The sequence below is a fragment of the Hylobates moloch genome, unplaced genomic scaffold (genome assembly GCF_009828535.3).
Source record: "Hylobates moloch isolate HMO894 unplaced genomic scaffold, HMol_V3 SCAFFOLD_5, whole genome shotgun sequence".
Classification (NCBI taxonomy): domain Eukaryota; kingdom Metazoa; phylum Chordata; class Mammalia; order Primates; family Hylobatidae; genus Hylobates; species Hylobates moloch.
The window spans coordinates 112,006,134-112,026,538 of record NW_026652280.1 but is presented as its reverse complement, the minus strand read 5'-3'; the positions used below and the strand labels follow the sequence as shown (position 1 = coordinate 112,026,538).

Here is a 20,405-nt window from a genome sequence, read left to right as displayed (position 1 = left end):
TGGACAGATCCTGAAACTATATCCAAATGGATGGCAGACAGGAATCATTAAGGTCAATTAGGATGTGGGCTGGTGGTGTTCACACAGGAATCACAGACAAGGGTTGTGCTTCCCTGTTAGGATCCTGCCTACCGAACCCATGTACTGTGTAGGGGACACTGCTGACTGTGACCTCTAGGTGACTTCTTTGAAGTCCTTGCCCAGTCAGTATAGGCCTCCAGTGCATTTCTGAGGCTGCAGGAATTGTCTGGAATTTGAGTGTAAGGAAGGTTGAGGGTGTGTGATTGAGAAAAGTGGTGTATGGCTGTGGGGGCAGGGGCAGGAAGAAGAACCTAGAAAGAGTATTTTAAGTCTATGGGGCAAATGAGGGACATTTCATGTCTCTACACCCTGGACAGCAAGGACCCTGTGCCTTGTGTCTCCTTCGCAATGATTATTCCTGGAGAAAGAAGAGCTAGAGCTTGGAAGGGGCTCTGCTACCACAAATGTGATTCTCAGGAGACTTGGGGAGGAATACGTGTGAGAAAGAGGCACCTGGGGACAAGGCCGAGTGCATACTGATGATGAGACATAGGGAGAGGTATGCTTTGGGCACCCTGAATGTCATTATCAGAATCATCCTATGGAAAAACCTCCAGGAGTCTCAACCTTCCCATGATCTCTGTTTCCATTTCAATTGATTTTAATGCTGGTGCAATCCTATCTAAATGCTAATTTTTTTCCTTAGAGTTTGGAATGGACAAAGCCTCCACAAATTCTAAGAAAGAGTAAATGGAAAATATTATTATTAAAAACAAGAGAGTGGGCACTGCCTTGATCAGATTCTCTGGGGAATTTAATTTTACAGATATACGCATGTGTGTGCCTGTGTGTGCCGGCTTATTACACAAATCTGACAGCAACCAGAAGGGGAGTCTGAGGTTTCACTGTTTTACATTTGCTATTATCACCAGACAGAATATCCCAATCAGTTCTCATTAGGCTAGCCTGTGTCTCTGTCTCCTGCCATCAGATGGGAGTGAGCGCTGTTAATTCTGTGAAGCAGGCTTCATTTCTGTGTGCCCTGCTAGAATGCATTAGGAAATTGGCTTTAGAATTAAGAATCCATATTTGTTTTCTAGGAGGCTGCTCATAATACGGCTGTCACTCCCCAGACCCAAGATGGTCCCTGGAGGGAGCACTGTCACCAAGGGAAAGAGCCTGTCTCTGTGTGCGTCACAAAGATTCAGCACGCAGACCTGTATTCCACATCCACAAGGAAGCAGGCCAGCGCTAGGTGCCAGGCATTTTCGAGTAATAGACTCACAGAGCCAGAACCCATGGGCAAGCTGGCAAGTCGGGGTTACTCAGTGAGAACCCAGCTTGCACAGGGGAGGAAGAGCTGTGCTGACTTCAGGGCTGAGAACCCCTGTTGCTTCTCTGAATCCCACAGCCTTTGCTACCCAGATCTCTCATTTGGTCTTTAGGTCACATTGTCTTGGAAATTCTGTTTTTAATTGCATGAATCTTCCCTCCTCAACTAGATGGAAAGCTCACTAAAGGAAGGGATTATGCCTTAAGAAAACAACGGTGATTAAAGTGGCAACAATGTCTGCTATTTGCCACTTTTTCTGTACTTACTTTGTAAGTACATTATCTCAAAATCTCCTAAGAAAGTCTAATTCTTATTGAATGCTTGAAGAATCAAAGTGACTTACCTAAGGCCAAAGAACTAGTAGTGACAGAAGGGGGATTCAAGCCAGTTCCGTCTGGCCCCAAAGCCCACTGTCTTGGTCCATTCGGGCTGCTATAACAACATATCAAAACCTGGGTAGCTTATAAACAACAGAAATTTATTTCTCACTGTTATGGAGGCTGGGAAGTCAAGGCGCCAGCAGATTTGGTGTCTCGCGAGGCCTGCTTTCTGGCTCAGAAACAGTGCCTTCCTGCTGTGTCCTCACGGTGGAAGGGACCAGCTAGCTCTCTGGGGCCTCTTTCAGGGCATTAATCCCAACATGAGGGTTCAGCCCTCAAGACCTAATCACTTCCCAAAGGCCCCATCTCCTCACACCATTACCTTGGGGGCTATGATTCCAATGTATGAATTTGCACGGGGACACAAACATTCAGACCATGGAACCTGTACTCTTTCTTTCTCACCACCACCAGCAGAACAGGCTCCTTGAATTTATTGCCCCCTGCAGGGTTTGCAGAAGATGTTGTAAACTTGGATCAATGGCTCTTAAGTTGAAAGAGGCTGGAGAGAGACCTGTATACAAAGTAACTGAGTGCAAGATTTCCCAAAGAACTAGAGATTTGGGAATAACGTCAGCGAATCCCTTCCATTGGATACCCCAGCACTTTGTATGTGCCTCTGTCGCAGCAGTGAGCATACTGGGCTGGCATTATATGTCTTGAGACTGTTCCATCTACTTAATCTGAGCTCTTAAGGACAGGACAGCAATGTTAGTCTTTATAACCTCATTGTTTAGCACAGAGGTTCTTTTTAACGCCTATAGACTCAAAAAAGGAGTATGGCAATAAAAACTTCACTCACTGAAGAAAATTAGAAAATATTAGGTATACCAAGAAGAAACTATGCTTATCAATTACCTACCAACAACATATATTACCACTTAATATTTTACTCAGTTTCCTTCCAGTCTCTGTTGAATGTTTGTTCTCATGTTGAATGAAGAGATGCAAAGAAAAATGCGGTTAAAATAAGCAGGCTCCCAATTTAAGGTGCAGTGGAGTGACCTAGATGCTTGTCTGGGGGTCTCTGACTCCATCTTGAAAGTATTTTGTTGTTGCAATATAGGGAGGCTTCTTTTAGAAGAAATTGCTGACTCTCCTTCCCTGTGGGCAGTTCCCCAGGACTCTAGCAGGCCACTTGGCTAGATGGAGGGTGAGGTCTCCAAGGGGAATTACAGATCAGCACTGGGTCTCTTTTTGCACTGCCTCAGCTTGACATTCTTTGAGTATTTAAAATAAATAAATAGCTTTCCAATGTACACACAGCAAATATTACCAGGCACCAGTTTCTTTAGTAATCATATGTGATGTGTTTTCTATGGCCTGCATCTTAAAATCCTGCACAATTAGAGAGAGAGAAAGATCAATAGTTTTTTTAGTCCTAGCTGGCTTTCCCGTCTTATTGAAATATTTCTCAATGTCTCGGGAAGTAGATGTCTGGGGAAGTGGATGTTGAAGATAAAGACTTCTGTTTTTCTTTCGAACAGGGTTTCACTCTGTTGCCCAGGTTGGAGTGCAGTGGCACATCTCGGCTCACTGCAGCCTCTGCCTCCCAGGCTCAAAGGATGCTCCTGCCTCAGCCTCTCAAGTAGCTGGGACTCTTGGCACACACCACCACACCCAGCTAATTTTTGTATTTTTTGCAGAGATGGAGTTTCGCTATGTTGCCCAGGCTGCTTTCGAATTCCTTGACTCAAGCGATCCACCCACCTCAGCCTCCCAAAGTGCTGGGACTATAGACATGAGCCACCTTGCCTGGCCAAAAAGATTTTGAAGTTCATTAACTGGTCACTTTCCACAACCACATCTGTGGTTTAAGTTGCTGTGGCCACGTGGCCCACAGAGATGCCACTCTTTAGAGAAGTGACCTGCTAGGGGACCCAGGTAGAGGAGGGGGAATGGAAAGTGGCTGCTCAGTGGTCCTTTGGATGGCCTGATTTCTGTTTCTCCCTTTCAGGGAAACAAAGATGACACCGGAGAGGCCTGTCCTGCCTTCCCTCTAGTTGGAGACATGAATGACGGGCAGACTAGGTCTGGTTAGGGTTCCTGGGTAACACATGGGGCTGTTCCAGAATGGGGGGGGGAAGGAATAAACCATTTCAGTTGCCCTATTCTCTACCTGGTTAAATTAAATACGCTGCTCTTCCCCAAGTTGAGAACAATTCAATATGCAATAATGTGGAAAATATGAGCCATCACCATTATTTTATATTATAGCAAAAGGCTGTATTTTATCTTATTCATTAAATGAAAAGAAAGGAGAGAATGAGTTCCAATGAAACCAGACACCGAACTTCCTTTCTGAACATCTGCCTCTAATGTGTCAACAGGGAGTATTTCTGCAGCAGTGTGGGATATGTGAGGACACAGGCTCCCCATCTGCAGAACACCATGATCTTGAGTGATACTGCTATGACAGGAAGGAAAGACCTGGGAGGAGGGGTCCGGGGTCCACAGTGTTATATTCCACCCCTTCCTAGAACCTAGATAATTGAGACTTGCCTCTTAGGAATAAAGACAATAAAAAGAAAAAAACTGAAGATAAAGCCATAGCAGAAGAGAACATCAATAATGACTCAATTTAAAGTGGTATTTTGTGCCATGAAAGACAAGGACCCAGACCCTGTTCCAAATTAAAGATGATTAAAGAAGCATAAGCAGGCCGGGCATGGTAGTTCATGCCTGTAATCCCAGCACTTTGGGAGGCCAAGGAGGGAGGATCACCTGAGGTCAGCAGGTCAAGACCAGCCTGGCCAACATGGTGAAACCCTGTCTCTACTAAAAGCACAAAAATTAGCCAGGCGTGGTGGTATGCACCTGTAATCCCAGCTACTTGGGAGGCTGAAGGAGGAGAATCACATGAACCTGGGAGGCAGAGGCTGCAGTGAGCCAAGATGGTGCCACTGTACTCCAGCCTGGGTGACAGAAGGAGAATCTGTCTCAAAAAAAATAATAATAATAAAAGAAAAAGAAACATAGGCAAATGCAAGTGTGGAATCCTGGATTGGATTCTGGGCCAGGAAAAAGAGACGTTTTTCTTTTGCAGTAAAGGACATTGCTCGGACAACTCTCCAATTTGAATAATGGTAGTAGACTTATTATATCAGTGTTAATTTCCTGATTTTGATAATTCTATCTCTCTATATCTATCTATCTATCATCTATCTATCTATGTATCTGTGTAGGTAGAAGGCATGATAAAATGTTAACATTTGGGAGATCTAGGTGAAGAGATAATGAAGTTCTTTGCACTATTTTGGTACATCTGAAATTATTTTAGGGTAAAAAGTAAAAACAATTAAAAATATGATTTTAAAGCACTATTATATCTTTTTGCTATTACTATTTTAAAATATATTAATAAGACTCTTTTTTTTGGAGACAGGGTCTCACTCTGTTGCCCAGGCTGGAGTGCTGTGGTGCAATCACAGCTAACTGCAACCTCTGCCTCCCAGATGAAAGCGATTTTCTTACATCAGCCTCCAGAGTAGGTGGGACTACAGGCGCCTGCCACCATACTTGGCTAATTTTTGTATTTTTTGGTAGGAATGGGGTTTCACCATGTTGGCCAGGCTGGTCTCGAACTCCTGACGTCAAGTGATCTACCCACCTTGGCCTCCCAAAGCGCTGATATTACAGGCATGAGTCACTATGCCTAGCGATAAGACCATTTTAATATCTTTGAAAGGTTTAAATGTTAGGAAAGTTTGTTTCTATTGTGCTGAGTTGTTATTAAATAGTCCGCTCCTCTGGACTGGATTATTTACCCTTTGGTATCTTGTGAAATGCTTGCTCTACCTTCAAACATCCAAGTAAGTTACAGACCAGTAAAACAGTGTCAAGTTACTCCCTGGTTCTGTTCATCCATCACTTCAAAGAATTAAATAGATAAATACTTCCGTGTTAATTCCTTTCTCCTCCTCCCCAGCCCTCACCCCAAATGGCCCCTTGTGGGTACATAGTCACTCTGGGGAGGCATTTTGCAGAGAACACCAGGTTTGGCTCCAGATGGCCTATATTTAAGTTCCAAGAACTAATGGTTATTAGTTATGTGTCCTTTAATGATTAAGCTGTATGAGCATCAGTTTCTGACTATGTAAAATGGGGCTAAAATAGTACTTGGTTTTTGTTTGTTTGTTTGTTTGTTTGGGGAACAGAGTCTTGCTGTGTTGCTCAGGCTGGAGTGCAGTGGCATTATCATGTCTCACTGAAGCCTCAAGCGTCTGTGCTCAAACAATCCTCTCACCTCAACTTCCCAAGTAGCCGGGACTACAGGTATGCCCCACTATGCCCGACTAATTAATAATACTTGTTCTACATCACTTTCTAGAGCTATTGGAAGATCCAAATAAAAAGATGCATGGAACGCTTTGAAAAATGCTCCACAGCCTTTGTTATTTATGAAATTCTGTACATAAGGTGTGGGTTGGGGGTTTATCTCCAGGGCCCTCTATCTAACACTATTTGAGCTGCCTGACATATTATCCATGACACAGACCTAGAGGACAATTTGGCTCAGCTGCTTGCCAGTGCCTTCAGTTGATAGTTTAAAAAAACAGCTACCATATTATGAACTCTTCATATTCATCCTTACAAAAAGTCTCAATTTTAGATGAGGAAATTTAGACAGCTCAGAAAGGCCACAGGACTTGACATAGGACACAAAGCTACTAGGTGGCAGATTCTGGACTTGAACCCAAGTCTCTATTACTTTGTAACCTGAGTTCCTTCCACTGTGTTACTGTGCGGCTCTGATGGTCAATGAACAGAAGCTATAGTCACTGTGGGAAATGAACTAAGAGTAATTTTGCCTAGTGAGTAGTACCAAAGAGGCTTAGATTGATCCATGGAGAACTGTGTTTTAATTGAGCATGACGTGCATGCTTTTGTTTTGTTTTGTTTCGGTTTTTTGAAACAGTGTCTCAATCTGTTGCCCAGGCTGGAGCGCAGCGCCAGGATCACAGCTCACTGCAGACTTGACCTCCCAGGCTCAAGCAATCCTCCTGCCTCAGCCTCCCAAATAGCTGGAACTCCAGGCACATGCCACCATGCTCGGCCACTTTTTGTATTTTTTTGTAGAGACAGGGTTTTGCTATGTTGCCCAGGCTGCTCTTGGACACCTGAAGGCAAGTGATCCCTGGCCCCGGCCTCCTAGAGTGCCGGGATTACAGTTGTGAGCCCTCGTACCCAATCTGTCCATGTTTCAAATACTCATCTAGACATCCACCTCAGCCAAATAAAGCTTGGTTTGAGTTTGGGGACTTAATCTAAGAAGCACTCCTCTTTGGGACTATACTCATCTTTACAAGGCAAGGAGAGTTTGCCTCTTTCTTACCCATGTTTCAAACATTTCTTCTGGGCGCAGGCGACGTAGAGTGGGTCTGAAAAAAAAAAAAAGAAGGAGCTTCCTTGAGTAGGGATCACTGTGGCAGATATGGCAGCCACAGCATCATGAAATGTAAAATGAGTTGATGGTTCCTTTGCAAGGCGTGGAGAGCCCTAAAAACCCACTTATCTTCTAAGGAAACAGACCTGCTCTACTCTGCTGTGTCAGACAGCGAGCTGGGCCAAGCCACTCAGCCTTTTCGTAGACCCACTGATCCAAGAATTATAAAGTCGATTACAAACATGGGTCAGAGGGAACAGGGTCAGCTCATTCCCAGGGCAAGATGCCATTTCCCTCCTCACAGATAGCCACCACTCCAGAGAGCCCACAGCAGGCATGGAATGAGAAACCTGAGGGGGAACACAGGAAATCTCGGATTTTGTAGGTTGAAACTGCCTTTGTTTTATCATCTGGGGTATACATTGAAAGTCCTTTAGGGATATGTAGGGGAGCAGACAGGATCCATATTTTGCTAATAGTTTCATTTCTTTCTGAATATTGGCAAATAGTGCTGGACATATTAATATCTGTTCCTCCAAGTACTGCCTTCCTGAAGGAACTAGGACTGTCCAGGTAAGGGGGATCACAGTACTGCAGGTCCAATGAACACACTCGTGTACATGCCAGGTGGGGTGGATGGACAAGCCAGTGAGTCCACTACCATGTTCCATATTCCCATATCTTCCCTCCCTCAAGAGCAGGGGTCAAAAAACTACAGCTGGTGGGACAAATCCAGCCAGGGCCTCCTGTTTTCTTAAATAAACTTTTACTGGGACACAGCCACACCCATTTGTTTATACATGATCCATGGCTGCTTTCATGCCACAGCCGCAGTTAAGTAGTTGCAACAGACGCCATGTGGCCCACAGAACCTGAAATATTTACCATTTTGTTCTTTACAGAAAAAGTTTGCTGATCCATGCTAGAACTACACTAAGTGGTATCAAGCATTTCTCTCCCAGAAGTTCTATGCATAGAGTGTTCATCCTTGGCTAAGTTACTTAACTATTAAGTCCAATTCCTTGATCTGTAAAATTGGGATAATAATAATTACTCTGTACGGTTGGAGATTAGACAAAATAGTTTCCCTAAAGCACTGGGCATAGTTATTGGTATACAGGAACTTACACTAAATTGCTATCATTCTTAGTATAGAATTTTATTTATATCTTGCCCTGGCTTTGAGGGGATTTGCTGACTGAGGGATTTATCAAACTCTGCTTGCAGGTGCAGACTTAGATTCAGAAGTAATAACATCCCTGCTAGTCATCACTGATCAACAAAGCCATACTACTGAGTTCTGTACTGCTGGGGTACTAACTAGGTTGTTGCTCTTGGCAGGTCTGAAATGTTAGCACAGAGAGGCTCCTCTCCATTCCCCAGACCCGAGGCCCCCAGCCCCCACATGCCATCTCAGGCACCTTTGGTGTTCCTTCACAAACTCCACAAGCTCCTCTTCTGTGTAAGGTTTGTTGGGGATGGCAATGGGCTCATTCATAAATGGCTCATAGAAGTCAACCTCATTCATCTTCAAAGATAATTTCTTTGCAACCTGTAACCATTGGAAATAAGACAAAGTTTATTTGAATGCTAGTCTAGAATAGCAATGTGTTGTCCATCTAAGATAAGTGTGTATGTTTTCTGGCAAAGACATAGAAACAGATGTACAGTTTTAACTTCAATGTTGAAGTGATAGGAACTCATCACCCAAGGCCTGGCTAGACCAATCTTCTTTTGTGATCAAAGAAGGAAAGATAGGAAGGAAAAAGACTTATCTAGCAAATAAGGGTGAGGCAGGGGCAGGGAGCAGTTGAGATGCGAAGTGGGAAATTTAATTCTACAATCACCATCACTCTACTGCATTTGCCAGGGCTGGATGGGAAGCAAATGCCAGTGGAGCATATTTACTATCCTGTGTTGTGTGGATTTAATGGAACCAATGTTGATAAAACAGGCAATTAATGGAGATCCTTAAGGCATATAGGTAATCAGAATCAGAACCCAAACCATTAGCCTATCTTTGATCTGCTCATAGCCCTAATTGCTTTTTAGGTTGAAGTGCTGGCCCTACAGTTAAATCTCTCAGTACCCAGCTTGCTTTGTGGTTTGTCAGGCTTTGGGAGCTGCCCAGTTTGTCAGCAGTTATGAGGTGACTGACCATCTTGCTTTGTTCTGGGTGGAAGGGCTCCCTGGGATGCAGGACTTTCAGTACTAAAACTTGGACAGACCCCAGTAAGCCAGCATGATTTGCTCATCTTACAACAGATAAAGAGCTCAGAGAGCCAGCCCATAGCCTGGAAGACATTTTCTCTCTGGATTAAAGCGGCCACATGTTCAGTGTGTTATCAAGGCAGAATGGTTGCTGTTTCCCTGCACAGCTGCTGAACTCAGGACCTCTGTTTGTGAAATGATTTGAGAGGCCTGGAATGTGCAATGCTCTATAGAAAACCAAATGCCACTCTTTTCTAGTTCAGAGCTGTGGTTCAAGAAAGCACAGGGATGAACAGTGGTTCCCTTTAAGCTGAAGAGGAATTGCCTAAGAGCTGACGCTCTGTGATGGTAACCCGTGGTGCCATGACCCAGGGCGGCTGCAACTAACTGGGGAAGGGGAGGAGCTGGGTATTGCATAAGCTCTTACACAAGGAGGTCCATTCTGAGGAAACACTGATATCCGTTTGGTTTTTGTCATCAATTGCTATGAATTCCAGGTTACTATATTCTGAAAGGCATTTCATATAGTACTTAAGCAAGAGAAATTCCAGCATCCTACTCAGAGATCAAGAAAATAGGCCACGTTGACAGCTATAGTCAGTCAAGGGAGATTTTATTGTCAGGTTAATTTTAAGAGAGGGAGACATGGAGTTTTTTCTAACTGTTTTTCCCTTTTCTCAGGGGTAGGCGGGTGATGTGGATGATGGGGTGATGAGGCAGGGAGCCAGAGTGGGCAAGAAAATGGCATTGAATTCTGGTTTTCTGAGCTCACTCACTATGTATTCTAGGAACCAGAAGACTGTTTCCATGAAAGGAGAAGTGATCAGAATGAAAACAGTAATAACAAAGATATGGAGTGCTTATCATGTGTCAGGCACTGCTGCCAGGTGTTTTAGGTTGATTCTTTGTTTAATTCTCACTTTGATTGTATGTGGTAAGAATGATTATTATAGTTATTTTACAAATGACGAACCTGAGGCACAATTTGGGTAAGAAATTTGTCAGGATCATGTATCTGGAGGGAGCAGAGCCAGAAGTCAAACCGACCTGGTGGTGGTGATAGTCTCCAGTCTCTGAATGCCAGTGTCTGGGTCCACAGTGCTGTCTATGAATGTAAAAATTGGATTGTCGTATCCTTAATTTAAGTCTTGGAAATGCTAAGTAAAATTTCCCAGGGATCTCTTCACTGTCTCACTGGAGTGCCCTCATCTTTTATCTCAGAGAATCCCTCTCTTTCATTCTTTTTCTTTTTTTTTTGAGACGGAGTTTTGCTCTTGTTGCCCAGGCTAGAGTGCAATGGCACAGTCTCGGCTCACTGCAACCTCCACCTCCCAGGTTCGAGCGATTCTCCCACCTCAGCCTCCTGAGTAGCTGGGATTATGGGCACAGGCCACCACACCCAGCTAATTTTTGTATTTTTAGTAGAGATGGGGTTTCGCCATGTTGTCCAGGCTGGTCTCGAACTACTGACTTCAGGTGATCCACCTCCCCCCTCGGTCTCCCAAAGTGCTGGGATTACAGGCATGAGCCATCACGCCCAACCCCCCTCTTTCATTCTTATTAATCTTATCTTGGATGGTAAGGACTGAAGGGGATTTGACTGGTTGAAGCTTTTATTCATTCCTTTATTCAGTAAGTATTTAGTGAGGCCTACTGAATCCAAGGCATTATTCCAGGAGGAGATCTGGTTCATGGGTATTAGCATTATATAAGAATGAATTATATTATTTAGAACCAAATGGGTCCATAAAAATGAATTCTTTCATGCTTTTATCTGTTAACTAGTTGGAAAAGATTTTAGCAAAGAAAACTACAAAGTACAATGCCAATTTTCTGACATGTGCATGTGTATGAATTTTGATACAGATCATTTTTCCTCCAGTTAGCAAGCCATTTTAGTTGTTGCCACTGAAACCAACTCAAGTATTAGGCTGGTGCAAAAGTAATCGCAGTTTTTGCCAAAAGTAATGGTTTTTGCCATTACTAAATTTAGGTCTTCCCAACATCTATCTTCTCCACTAACTTTGTTTAGTCACAGCTCCCTTTGGCTCCAGTGTGATTTAAAAAAGAAAGTGATTTTTCGTCTCATTGTTCACTCAGACAGAGAGAGGAACAGGTCAGTGGGCGGGGACATGAGATTATAAGAACTGATATTTTTCAGGCTGTGAGGTGCAGCAGAGTGGAACCATCCTTGGCCCTCTGACCCTTTCTTGCTCTAACTGCTTCTTCAGAGAGGTTAGGCCTTCATGTGGCTTGATTTAGGATTAGTATCAATAGATCAGTACTGGTCCCAAACCTGCACACCCTTTAAAATTCCTTGGGAGGCTTTCGAAAATGCAGATTCCCAGACACTGCCACAACCCTAAAAAATTAAAATTTCCAGGGCTGGAGCCCAGAGACCAATGGTTTTAAAAGCTTGTTGGAGGATACTAATATGGATGGTGGTTGGGATCTACTGACTGCCAAATTTACATCAGCAGCCGTGACATCTCACCCTCTTTACAGTCCTGCAACTCATATGATGTATTTATTGGTTTGTTTACTTTTGAACTTTCTGTCTTTCCATCTTCTCTTTCCCACAATAAACTTTAAATTCTAAAGGGCAAGAATCTGCTTTGCTCAATGTTGTGTCCCTGGCACTGAGAAGAGTGCCTGGCACATAAAGGGCACTCAGTAAATACTTGTTGAGTGAATGAATGACTGAATTAATTAATTAATTAAAGACATCTCCAGTTGAATGTTTCCCCAACTTTTAGAAAATAGAACTCATAATCCCATCTCATGTTCCTCAATAGATTCTTCTTCCTAGATTTCCTAATGTTTTCAGTAGCTTCATAATTTTTGCTGTCTTGATGCCAAGACTTGCTATCTTAAGTTATTTTGAGGCCTTCTCTCATCATCTCATCAACGGCCTGATCTTCTTGTTATATCCACTTTTGCTAGTGCCAGTTGTTTTTTGCATTTTTGTGACTACATTACTGCTTTCTTGTCCCTTGCCTCTCCTGGTTTCAGACCTCAACAAAGCATCTCCAGGTCCCTCTGAGATCCCCTAGGGTGTGTTGTACAAACAAGTGCTTTCAGCCACTTCACATTTATTATTTTTCCCCTCTTCTGTCCTAGCACTCCCTGCTGGAAACCACTGAGACTCTACCGGGTGCAGTCATGCCTTCTGGACCCCACCATCTCCCCTTGGACCCCCCCTCCACCCCAACTGAAGGATGCAAGTTCTTAAGCACCAAATGGCATCAGAGTCCTCTCAGTGCTCTCCCCTCTGTGTGCCTTTGTCTTTTTAAATGTTCTGAAATCCAACAAGGCTACATGAACACTGGCACTTATGACTCAGTGTCCTACAGAGTTTTAATAAAGCATCTCTCTGAATTTTTAATCATAGCCTGACCTCACCTTTTTCATGGACCACAGGCATGAAGCTATACAGTTGCACTAGGAGGCACTTCTACAAACAGATACTACTCTGAGCTCAACGTTGAACCACCCCTCTAAAAACTAAGTCTTTGTTGTTTGGCCAAATTAATTGGCCTGCCTCTCTCTTCCTTTCAGCTGGATTCTTACCCAGGAGCCACTTTAGACACACCTAGTCCGTTAGAACCAAATGTTCCATCAGAACCATATGTCAGTAATGGATTCAGTTTTGGCTTCTCTGTTCCTCCCTTTCTCTACTAATATCCTATCCAAGCCTCCCACTTCCTGGGCCTAGATGATTGCCTTCTTATGAACAATGGAGCTCATAGCTGGCTATTACTGAATGCTTCCTGTGTGCCAAACACCAGCTAGGCAGTTTGCGTATATTGCTTCTTTCTCTGGAGTAAAGTAGGAGAGAGCATTGACTTTGAAGTCAGGCTGGTCTGAGATTATAGCAAGCTTCTCAATTCAGTAACTACAAGATCATGAAAAAATCACTTAATCTTTCAGCACCTCAGTTTCATCTTCTGTAGAATGAGGATACTAATTCCTCCCTTATGGGAGTGTTGAGAGGATGAAGTGAGAAAATCCATGTTAACTTCTTAGCACACACTCTGGCACAAAGAGATTTCTTAGCACAGACTCTGGCACATAAAATTTTTTTTGAATTTATTATGTTTTATATTTTTATTTTTTGAGAGAGGATTTCACTCCATTGCCCAGGATGGAGTACAATGGTATGATCATGGCTCACTGCACCTTCAACCTCCTGAGCTCAAGTGATCCTCCCACCTCAGCCTCCCAAGTAGTTGGGACTACAAGTGTGTGCCACCACACCCAGCTAATTTTTGTATTTTTTGTAGAGAAGGGGTCTCACTATGTTGCCCAGGCTCGTCTCCAACTCCAAGGCTCATGCAATCCACCTCCCTCAGCTTCCCAAAGTGTTGGGATTACAGGTGTGAGCCACAGCGCCTAGCTCATAATAGACACTTAATACATGATAGTTTTTCTGAATATTCTTGCTCAAGATCCCTCTCAACTGTAATACAACTAATTAGGATAAACATTCTTCAAGTTTAGATTATGTTACTTGGATTATAGACCACTCTTCTGGATCATAGGCTTGAAGACAGAGCTACGTCCACAGAAGCGGTTCATCATATACATGAACTGAACGCAATCTCATCCCACCATGCCCATTCCCTGCTTCAGCTCACTGGCTTCCTCTTGTTTTTCACAGAACACTTGCTTGAACTCATCACAGAGGAGTTCCCATTCTACTTGTCATCCTGACGCAGTAGAAGGGAAAGTATGCAACCCCAGAAAGGGAGAGGATATCCCCTAAGGAAAAAGGAAGCGGTAGCTCAGTGGGCTGGCACACTCTGGGCCCACACATTTCCCATCTCAGTGTATGAGAAGATAATGGTGGGCTGTCACTTTTCCTTGAATGTTTTTATAAATATTCTTACATCCTCTGACTTAGTCATCTTTGTACTCATCTTAAATCCAATAGTGATTTAGTGATATAATTCTTAACCCTTCTAGAGAAAGAGGCAAGGCAGGATGGTTAATGTTGCTAAAAGAAAAGAAATAGTGGTGGGAGTTCAAACTTTAATCCTTCATGCCTACAAAACTGTTCAAATTGGGGTTTCATAGGTACTTACCCCTTTGTCAAAGGTGGCAAAGAATTTGATGTACGGCTGGAAGTGTTCAGCTGCTTCTTCAAAAGCCTTGTAGTCTAAGGGGAAAAATAAAGATGAAGGGAGAGACATTTTCAAGATGCACACTGAAGAATCTTCTTTTTAAATGATGTAGAGAGTAGAAAGCCAATTAATCCTGATTGGATAATAATTTAGTAGATATTGTCTAGATAGGTATTATTTAATATTATTTAAACCCATAGTTTCCCCCAAGGAGTTGGAATTGACTGGCATTCAAACACCCAAGAGAAGACCCCTTCACCACACTTTTATGAACTGCAGGTAGAAAGCAGGAAACAGAGGGAACTGGGAGGACAAGAGAGAGAAAAAGACGCGTAAAACTCCAAACCGAAATAAAAAGGCCTTTCACTCTAACTCACTTCTACTTATAATCATGCCCTCTAGAGAGAGTGCAGTTTGCCAGAATAAATGGGCCCTAAGTAAGAAGGAAATTCATCTCACAGTGTAAAGTAACCTCAATCACAATTGACATCACAGAAGTATTTTAAACTTCTTAATGGAAGTACCCCTGTTGCTGAATTCTAGTTTTCTTTCCCCTTTTTTCATTTTAAAGTTTTCTTTTTTATTCTGATGCCTCAAGAGGATTTCTTAAACTTAATCAAGCCCTTGATTGACTGTGGTCTCAAACTCGAGTCCATACTGGCTGAGGCAGTATGAGATCAGGTGAGTGTGGGAGTGCTATACCTTGGTACACCTGGGGAGTTACTTGAGAAAGAGATTTGTCCTCAAGCCTTAGTTATGAGGGTGATGGTAATTGTGGTGGTGGTGGTGGTTATGAATAAATGCTATAAGCCTGAGAGTCAATGAGCCTGTGATTTATTCTTAATAAGATTAACTTCTTTCCATTTCATGGAATTCCATTTCCCTTAACCATCAGAAGTATAAGCCTTTGTTAGAATTCTGAGACCATGCAGAATTTACTAAGATTCTATCAAAATTTTTTTAGAACAATGTTAATTCAGAGGATACCAAAATGAATAAGACAAAGATACTGATCTTCAAAAGCTCTCAGCCTAGAGAAAGTTACTGATTCTTAAAGAATCAAAATGCAACACGATAGTTGTTACAACAGAGGTAAGTGCCGCAAGCACAGGTGAGAGAGGGGTTGGTAAGTCATGAGAATACTTGCACATACTGATACACACTCACACTAACTTGTCCTCATAAAAGTAAGTGGGTAGTCAAAAAAGATATCCTGTAACCTCATAGCTGGGGTCGAGAATTGGGTGGAGGGGAGAAGATGGCTGAGAGCATTTGAAGAATGAATGGAGTGAAGGTAAGGAAATAGAATGGCTAAAGCAACACCTAAGCCATCTGTGTCTAAAGCAGCGGTGGGCTCTATCAGAATCCTCTGTCCCCCTCTTTTCCAATCCCCATGTCCCTGATGAATTTCTCCTCCCCTCCATGAACTGCCACCCTGATGGAAAGAATGGCTTAGGCCTGTGTCAGGAGCTTCCCTTCCTCTCTTGGAGAGCTGGTCTACATCACTTTAAGATGAAGAACGGAGCAAGGTGACCTCCAGATGGGTGATTCAAAATCTGGCTTGACCTTTAGCCTCAGCCAAACAGCGGTTGTTTTCCAAGAAGCCTCTTGTTGTCTTCTGTTCTGTTGGAGCTCAGGTCATCTCTAGGCTTTCCCTGCCTCCTGATCAGCCTGTTCCTGGTCCCTTCCAGTCAGACCCCTCTCCCACTTTCTTTGATGACTCTTTTGGCTTCTGGACTAGGCTCCTAAACATTGAATTCCCAGCCTCCAGCTTACTAAAAACTTATCTTAGCATTTTCTCTCCTTTCTTCCCCATCTCTCAGGGTTGTGCATACTGGATATTAGTATCACAGATTTTAGTAACTGGGTGTGGTTGATGGCACCAGTTAGAAACCCTGACCAGAAATGCTTGGAATAATATCATCTGTCTTACAAAGAAGAACCAAACCAAGTTGTTGGGGATGAAACATTCAAAGAAGTAGATAAACATGTCAAAATAGATTCTGAAAGCACTGCACAAGATAAGTGTACACAATTAAATGTATAAACTTTACAGTATATGAATTCTATACACGGTTAAACTCTGAAGTCAGATTTTGAATGTCCAAGTTCATGTATTGATAGTGCAGCTACAATGACAAGAAGGTGTAAAGGCTTTACATCAAGTTCTTTCTGAAAATCTTGAGATTCAAATAATATTTATTCAGAGAAAAAGTTCATCATATAAATGCTGGTAAATCTGCATTCCACAAAAAGGTTGTTATTTTTTAAAAGTGACTCCAATAACATTCAAACCTGTATAACTCCTTCTTTTTATAGCTTTTGGTGAAGAAATGGGTTCAGGAGATCTCTCTCTGCTCTTTCATCCTAAAGTAGGTTAACTGGGCAAGAATTTTACAAAGAGTTTATCAGCTAAAAACTAGATTTAAAACTATGCTATGAATTATACTTACTTTGAAAATATTTTGAGGGATCATTATTGGCTCCAAAAAAGGCTAGATCTTGCTAAACACCTACCTGAATGTACTTAATTGAAAATTGCAAGGACTACGTGAAATATATAATGTACTAACAAAGTTTATAAATTTAAAAACAAAAATTCAACCTTAAAAAGAGGTTAAAATGATTCACTAGCAATTTTATTAAATTTTAAGAATGATTATTAAGATCAGTGGAGCAATATCTGTGTATTCCTAAGGAAAAGCTTCATTATTATTTTGAAATATTGATGATATACAAAATTTAATTAAGATCTGTAATCCTTTCAAATTCATTCAAATTATTATAAGGAATATGAACATTACATTTGTCAATGAAAAGAAAAGCGATAGCTGTCAGATTGAACTAAGTGCCCTTGAAGGACACTTTAGAGATGGAATTATCTGAATTATGTCCAATGGCAAAAAAAGAATGCTCATCAGTCAAAGAAAGAGCAGGCCGGACGTAGTGGCTCACACCTGTAATCCCAGCACTTTGGGAGGCTGAGGCGGTTGGATCATCTGAGGTCAGGAGTTCCAGACCAGCCTGGCCAACATAGTGAAACTCCATCCCTACTAAAAATACAAAAAATTAGCCAGGCATGGTGGCAGGCACCTGTAATCCCAGCTACTCAGGAGGCTGAGGCAGGAGAGTTGCTTGAACCTGGGAGGCAGAGGTTGCAGTGAGCTGAGATTGCACCATTGCACTCCAGCCTGGGCAACAAGAATGAAACTCCATCCCCAAAAAAAAAAAAAAAAAAAAAAAAAAAAAAAAAAAAAAAGAAAAAGCAATGGATATTGTCCTCCCATTTGTCACTATCCACATATACAAGTGAAGTCTCTTGTCGATGGTGACCATCAAGAATTTGAAGAGATCATCATTTAAAATCTTGATCAGGGTTTCATGTTGCTATTTTAAGCATAAAATCTAATATCAAAAAGCTATATCCTGGGCTGGGCACAGTGGCTCATGCCTATAATCCAAGCACTTTGGGAGGTTGAGGTGGGTGGATCACTTGAGGTCAGGAGTTCAAAACCAGCCTGACCAACATGGTGAAATTCCATATCTACTAAAAATACTAAAATTAGCCAGGCGTGGGTTTGGGCACCTGTAATCCCAGCTACTCAGGAGGCTGAGGCAGGAGAATCGCTTGAACCTGGGAGGCAGAGGTTGCAGTGAGCCAAGATCATGCCACTGTGCTCCAGCCTGGGCAACAAAGCAAAACTAAGTCTCAGAAAAAACCTATATCAAGAATGAGCATAAGATTCTCATTCAAAAATTTTTTTTTAAATTGGAGATATTTTACAATGCAATATGTCATATATTTCATATTACTTTGTACACCATACTAGCCATGTGATAATGGGTAAGTTAATTGCACCTTTCTGTTCCATCCTTTCATCATCACTAACATGCAGATAATAATGATAATCACCTCACAGGCTTGTTGTGAGAATGAAATTAAGGCATCCATATAAGCTCCTAGCATAGGCCCTAGCATATGAAATGTGTTAATTAAATAGTATTATTATGATGATTCTTCTAGGCGGGGGAAGACGCCAAGGGTACTGAAAGGTGTGCTCTTTATCCTAACCTTGGTTTTGCTTCCCTCTTATCTGCTATCCTGAGCTACATGGATGAAGAGGATAGAGGAACATAAAGATGGAAACAAATTGAGGCAGAGGAACTGAAAAGGAAGGGGAAGGAGAAGCATCCCAGAGTAGTCAGCACTGATATGGAAATGTACAAACTAAAATAAAATTGCCTAAAGAAGAACTGGGCCAAATCTCCCTGGTTAGCCACTTCCCTCTAGCACATTCATTTTAAGCACTGTAAATGGAGGTTTTAAAGAAGCAAATGAGAAGAGAGTTAAGTTGGGGCATGGGAGACAGAAAATGAATGGGTTGTTGATGAGGTGACTAAGGATGCTAGTGGGCAGACTGGTTAAAGAAATGGGTTTGCAAACAATTTCAGAATATTTTGGGGTTCCCAGAAATAGTCATAAGCAGCCCACATTTGCACTTCCTACGTGTATGAATGCTACCAGAGTTATGCTCACCCCCTCTAATGCTGTTCCTCTCTCCAAGGCTGAGATACCAGAAAAAAGCCTACCTCACTGGGGCCACGCTGCCAAAGCAGTTTTTAAATATGTACAGTACTCAAGTGCTTACTTCTCCTGGTCCCTTCTGCCTGCTCTTCCTGACTCACCCCCACCACCCTCTCATCCCTATTGGGCTGTGGTGATGTTATCATAGGTCCTGTGTCCACCCAAAACCTGGTCACAAAGCTTTCAAAGGGAATATGCTCAAGGGTGTGGCTGCACTATGACAGGCAGCCTTGGTGGTCAGCTGTGGGCTTGGCTAGTGATTTTTCACATTCTGTAGCCACTGCTAAGCCCATTCCTACCCCAATTTTCCACTCATGCTTTCCAATTGACTGCAAAGCTCTCCAGCTGGTGACCATAGGAGCTGCCAATGCCAGGGAGACAGCCCATTGCTTGTCCCATTGTAGGGGAGAATCCTACTGGGAGGTGGGTAGGCAGGAAAAGTGGAGAAGGGCTTTTCTCTCTTTTGTGGAACACTCAGCCTGCTTTAAAGCCAGAGAACCTGGCCCCACCTTAATATTCTTTCAGCTTTCCTGACTGTTTTGTACAATTTTTGCACATGTACTCCACTGTGTTAGGCTCAGGAAGAATTCTAACTTCTATTCTACCCAGCAAAAGAGGTGCTGAAGACCCATCCTCTTTTGGGGTAACCTGACATACCTTGTTTGGAATCTAGCTTTTAGAATGATTGGCTGAGGTTGGCAGACAACTTACATTCTGAGTCCTCACTCTTGAAAAAGCCAATGAGTTTGATGTAATCCTCAATGCGTTCGAAGGCTTGGACTTCCAGTTTGCTGCTGATGATCTCCACTGGGTCTTCAATTAGCTGAAATGCCATACACACACACACACACACACACACATGTTCAAACAAGAGATTTCCTTCTTCACTGGGGAAACAGAGTGCGTTGGAGGGAAGTTGTAGCGGACATTGTGGTTGGTGCCTCAAATATCTATTCCATTCTCCCCACAATCCCCCAGTGAGCATACAAGCAGTACCTTCTGAAGAATAGACCTTAACTCAAAGAGTGAGATGATTGGTGGGGCCACCTATTCCTTTTGCCAGTTTTAAAAAGCATTTATTTTTAATTGTAGATTAACAAATTATAGTTGTATGTATTTATTGGATGTAAAGTGTTGCTATGATCTATAAATATGTGAAATAATTAAATCAAGCTAATTAACCTATCCATCACCTCTAATACTCATCATTTTTTCGTGGTGAGAACATTTGAAATTTACTCTTTTAGTGATTTTGAAATGTGTAATACATATTATTTACTATATTCACCATGCTGTACAATATATCTCAAAGAACAAAATCTTATTCCTCCTGTCAAATTGAGGCTTTGCACCTTTTGATCATCAT

The 20,405-nt window shown here is 42.4% G+C and overlaps 1 protein-coding gene across 1 annotated transcript in view; it reads right to left on the bottom strand.

The window, feature by feature from the left end:
- CASQ2 (calsequestrin 2) overlaps positions 1 to 20,405 on the bottom strand; it is a 69,370-nt gene that overhangs the window by 18,287 nt on the left and 30,678 nt on the right. Inside the window, exons 4-7 of the mRNA XM_032154894.3 lie at positions 19,751 to 19,862; positions 14,416 to 14,489; positions 8,542 to 8,672; positions 7,070 to 7,115 (exon numbers count right to left, since the gene is read on the bottom strand). Coding sequence (XP_032010785.1) covers positions 7,070 to 7,115; positions 8,542 to 8,672; positions 14,416 to 14,489; positions 19,751 to 19,862 — 363 coding nt within the window. The remainder of the gene's footprint in view (positions 1 to 7,069; positions 7,116 to 8,541; positions 8,673 to 14,415; positions 14,490 to 19,750; positions 19,863 to 20,405) is intronic.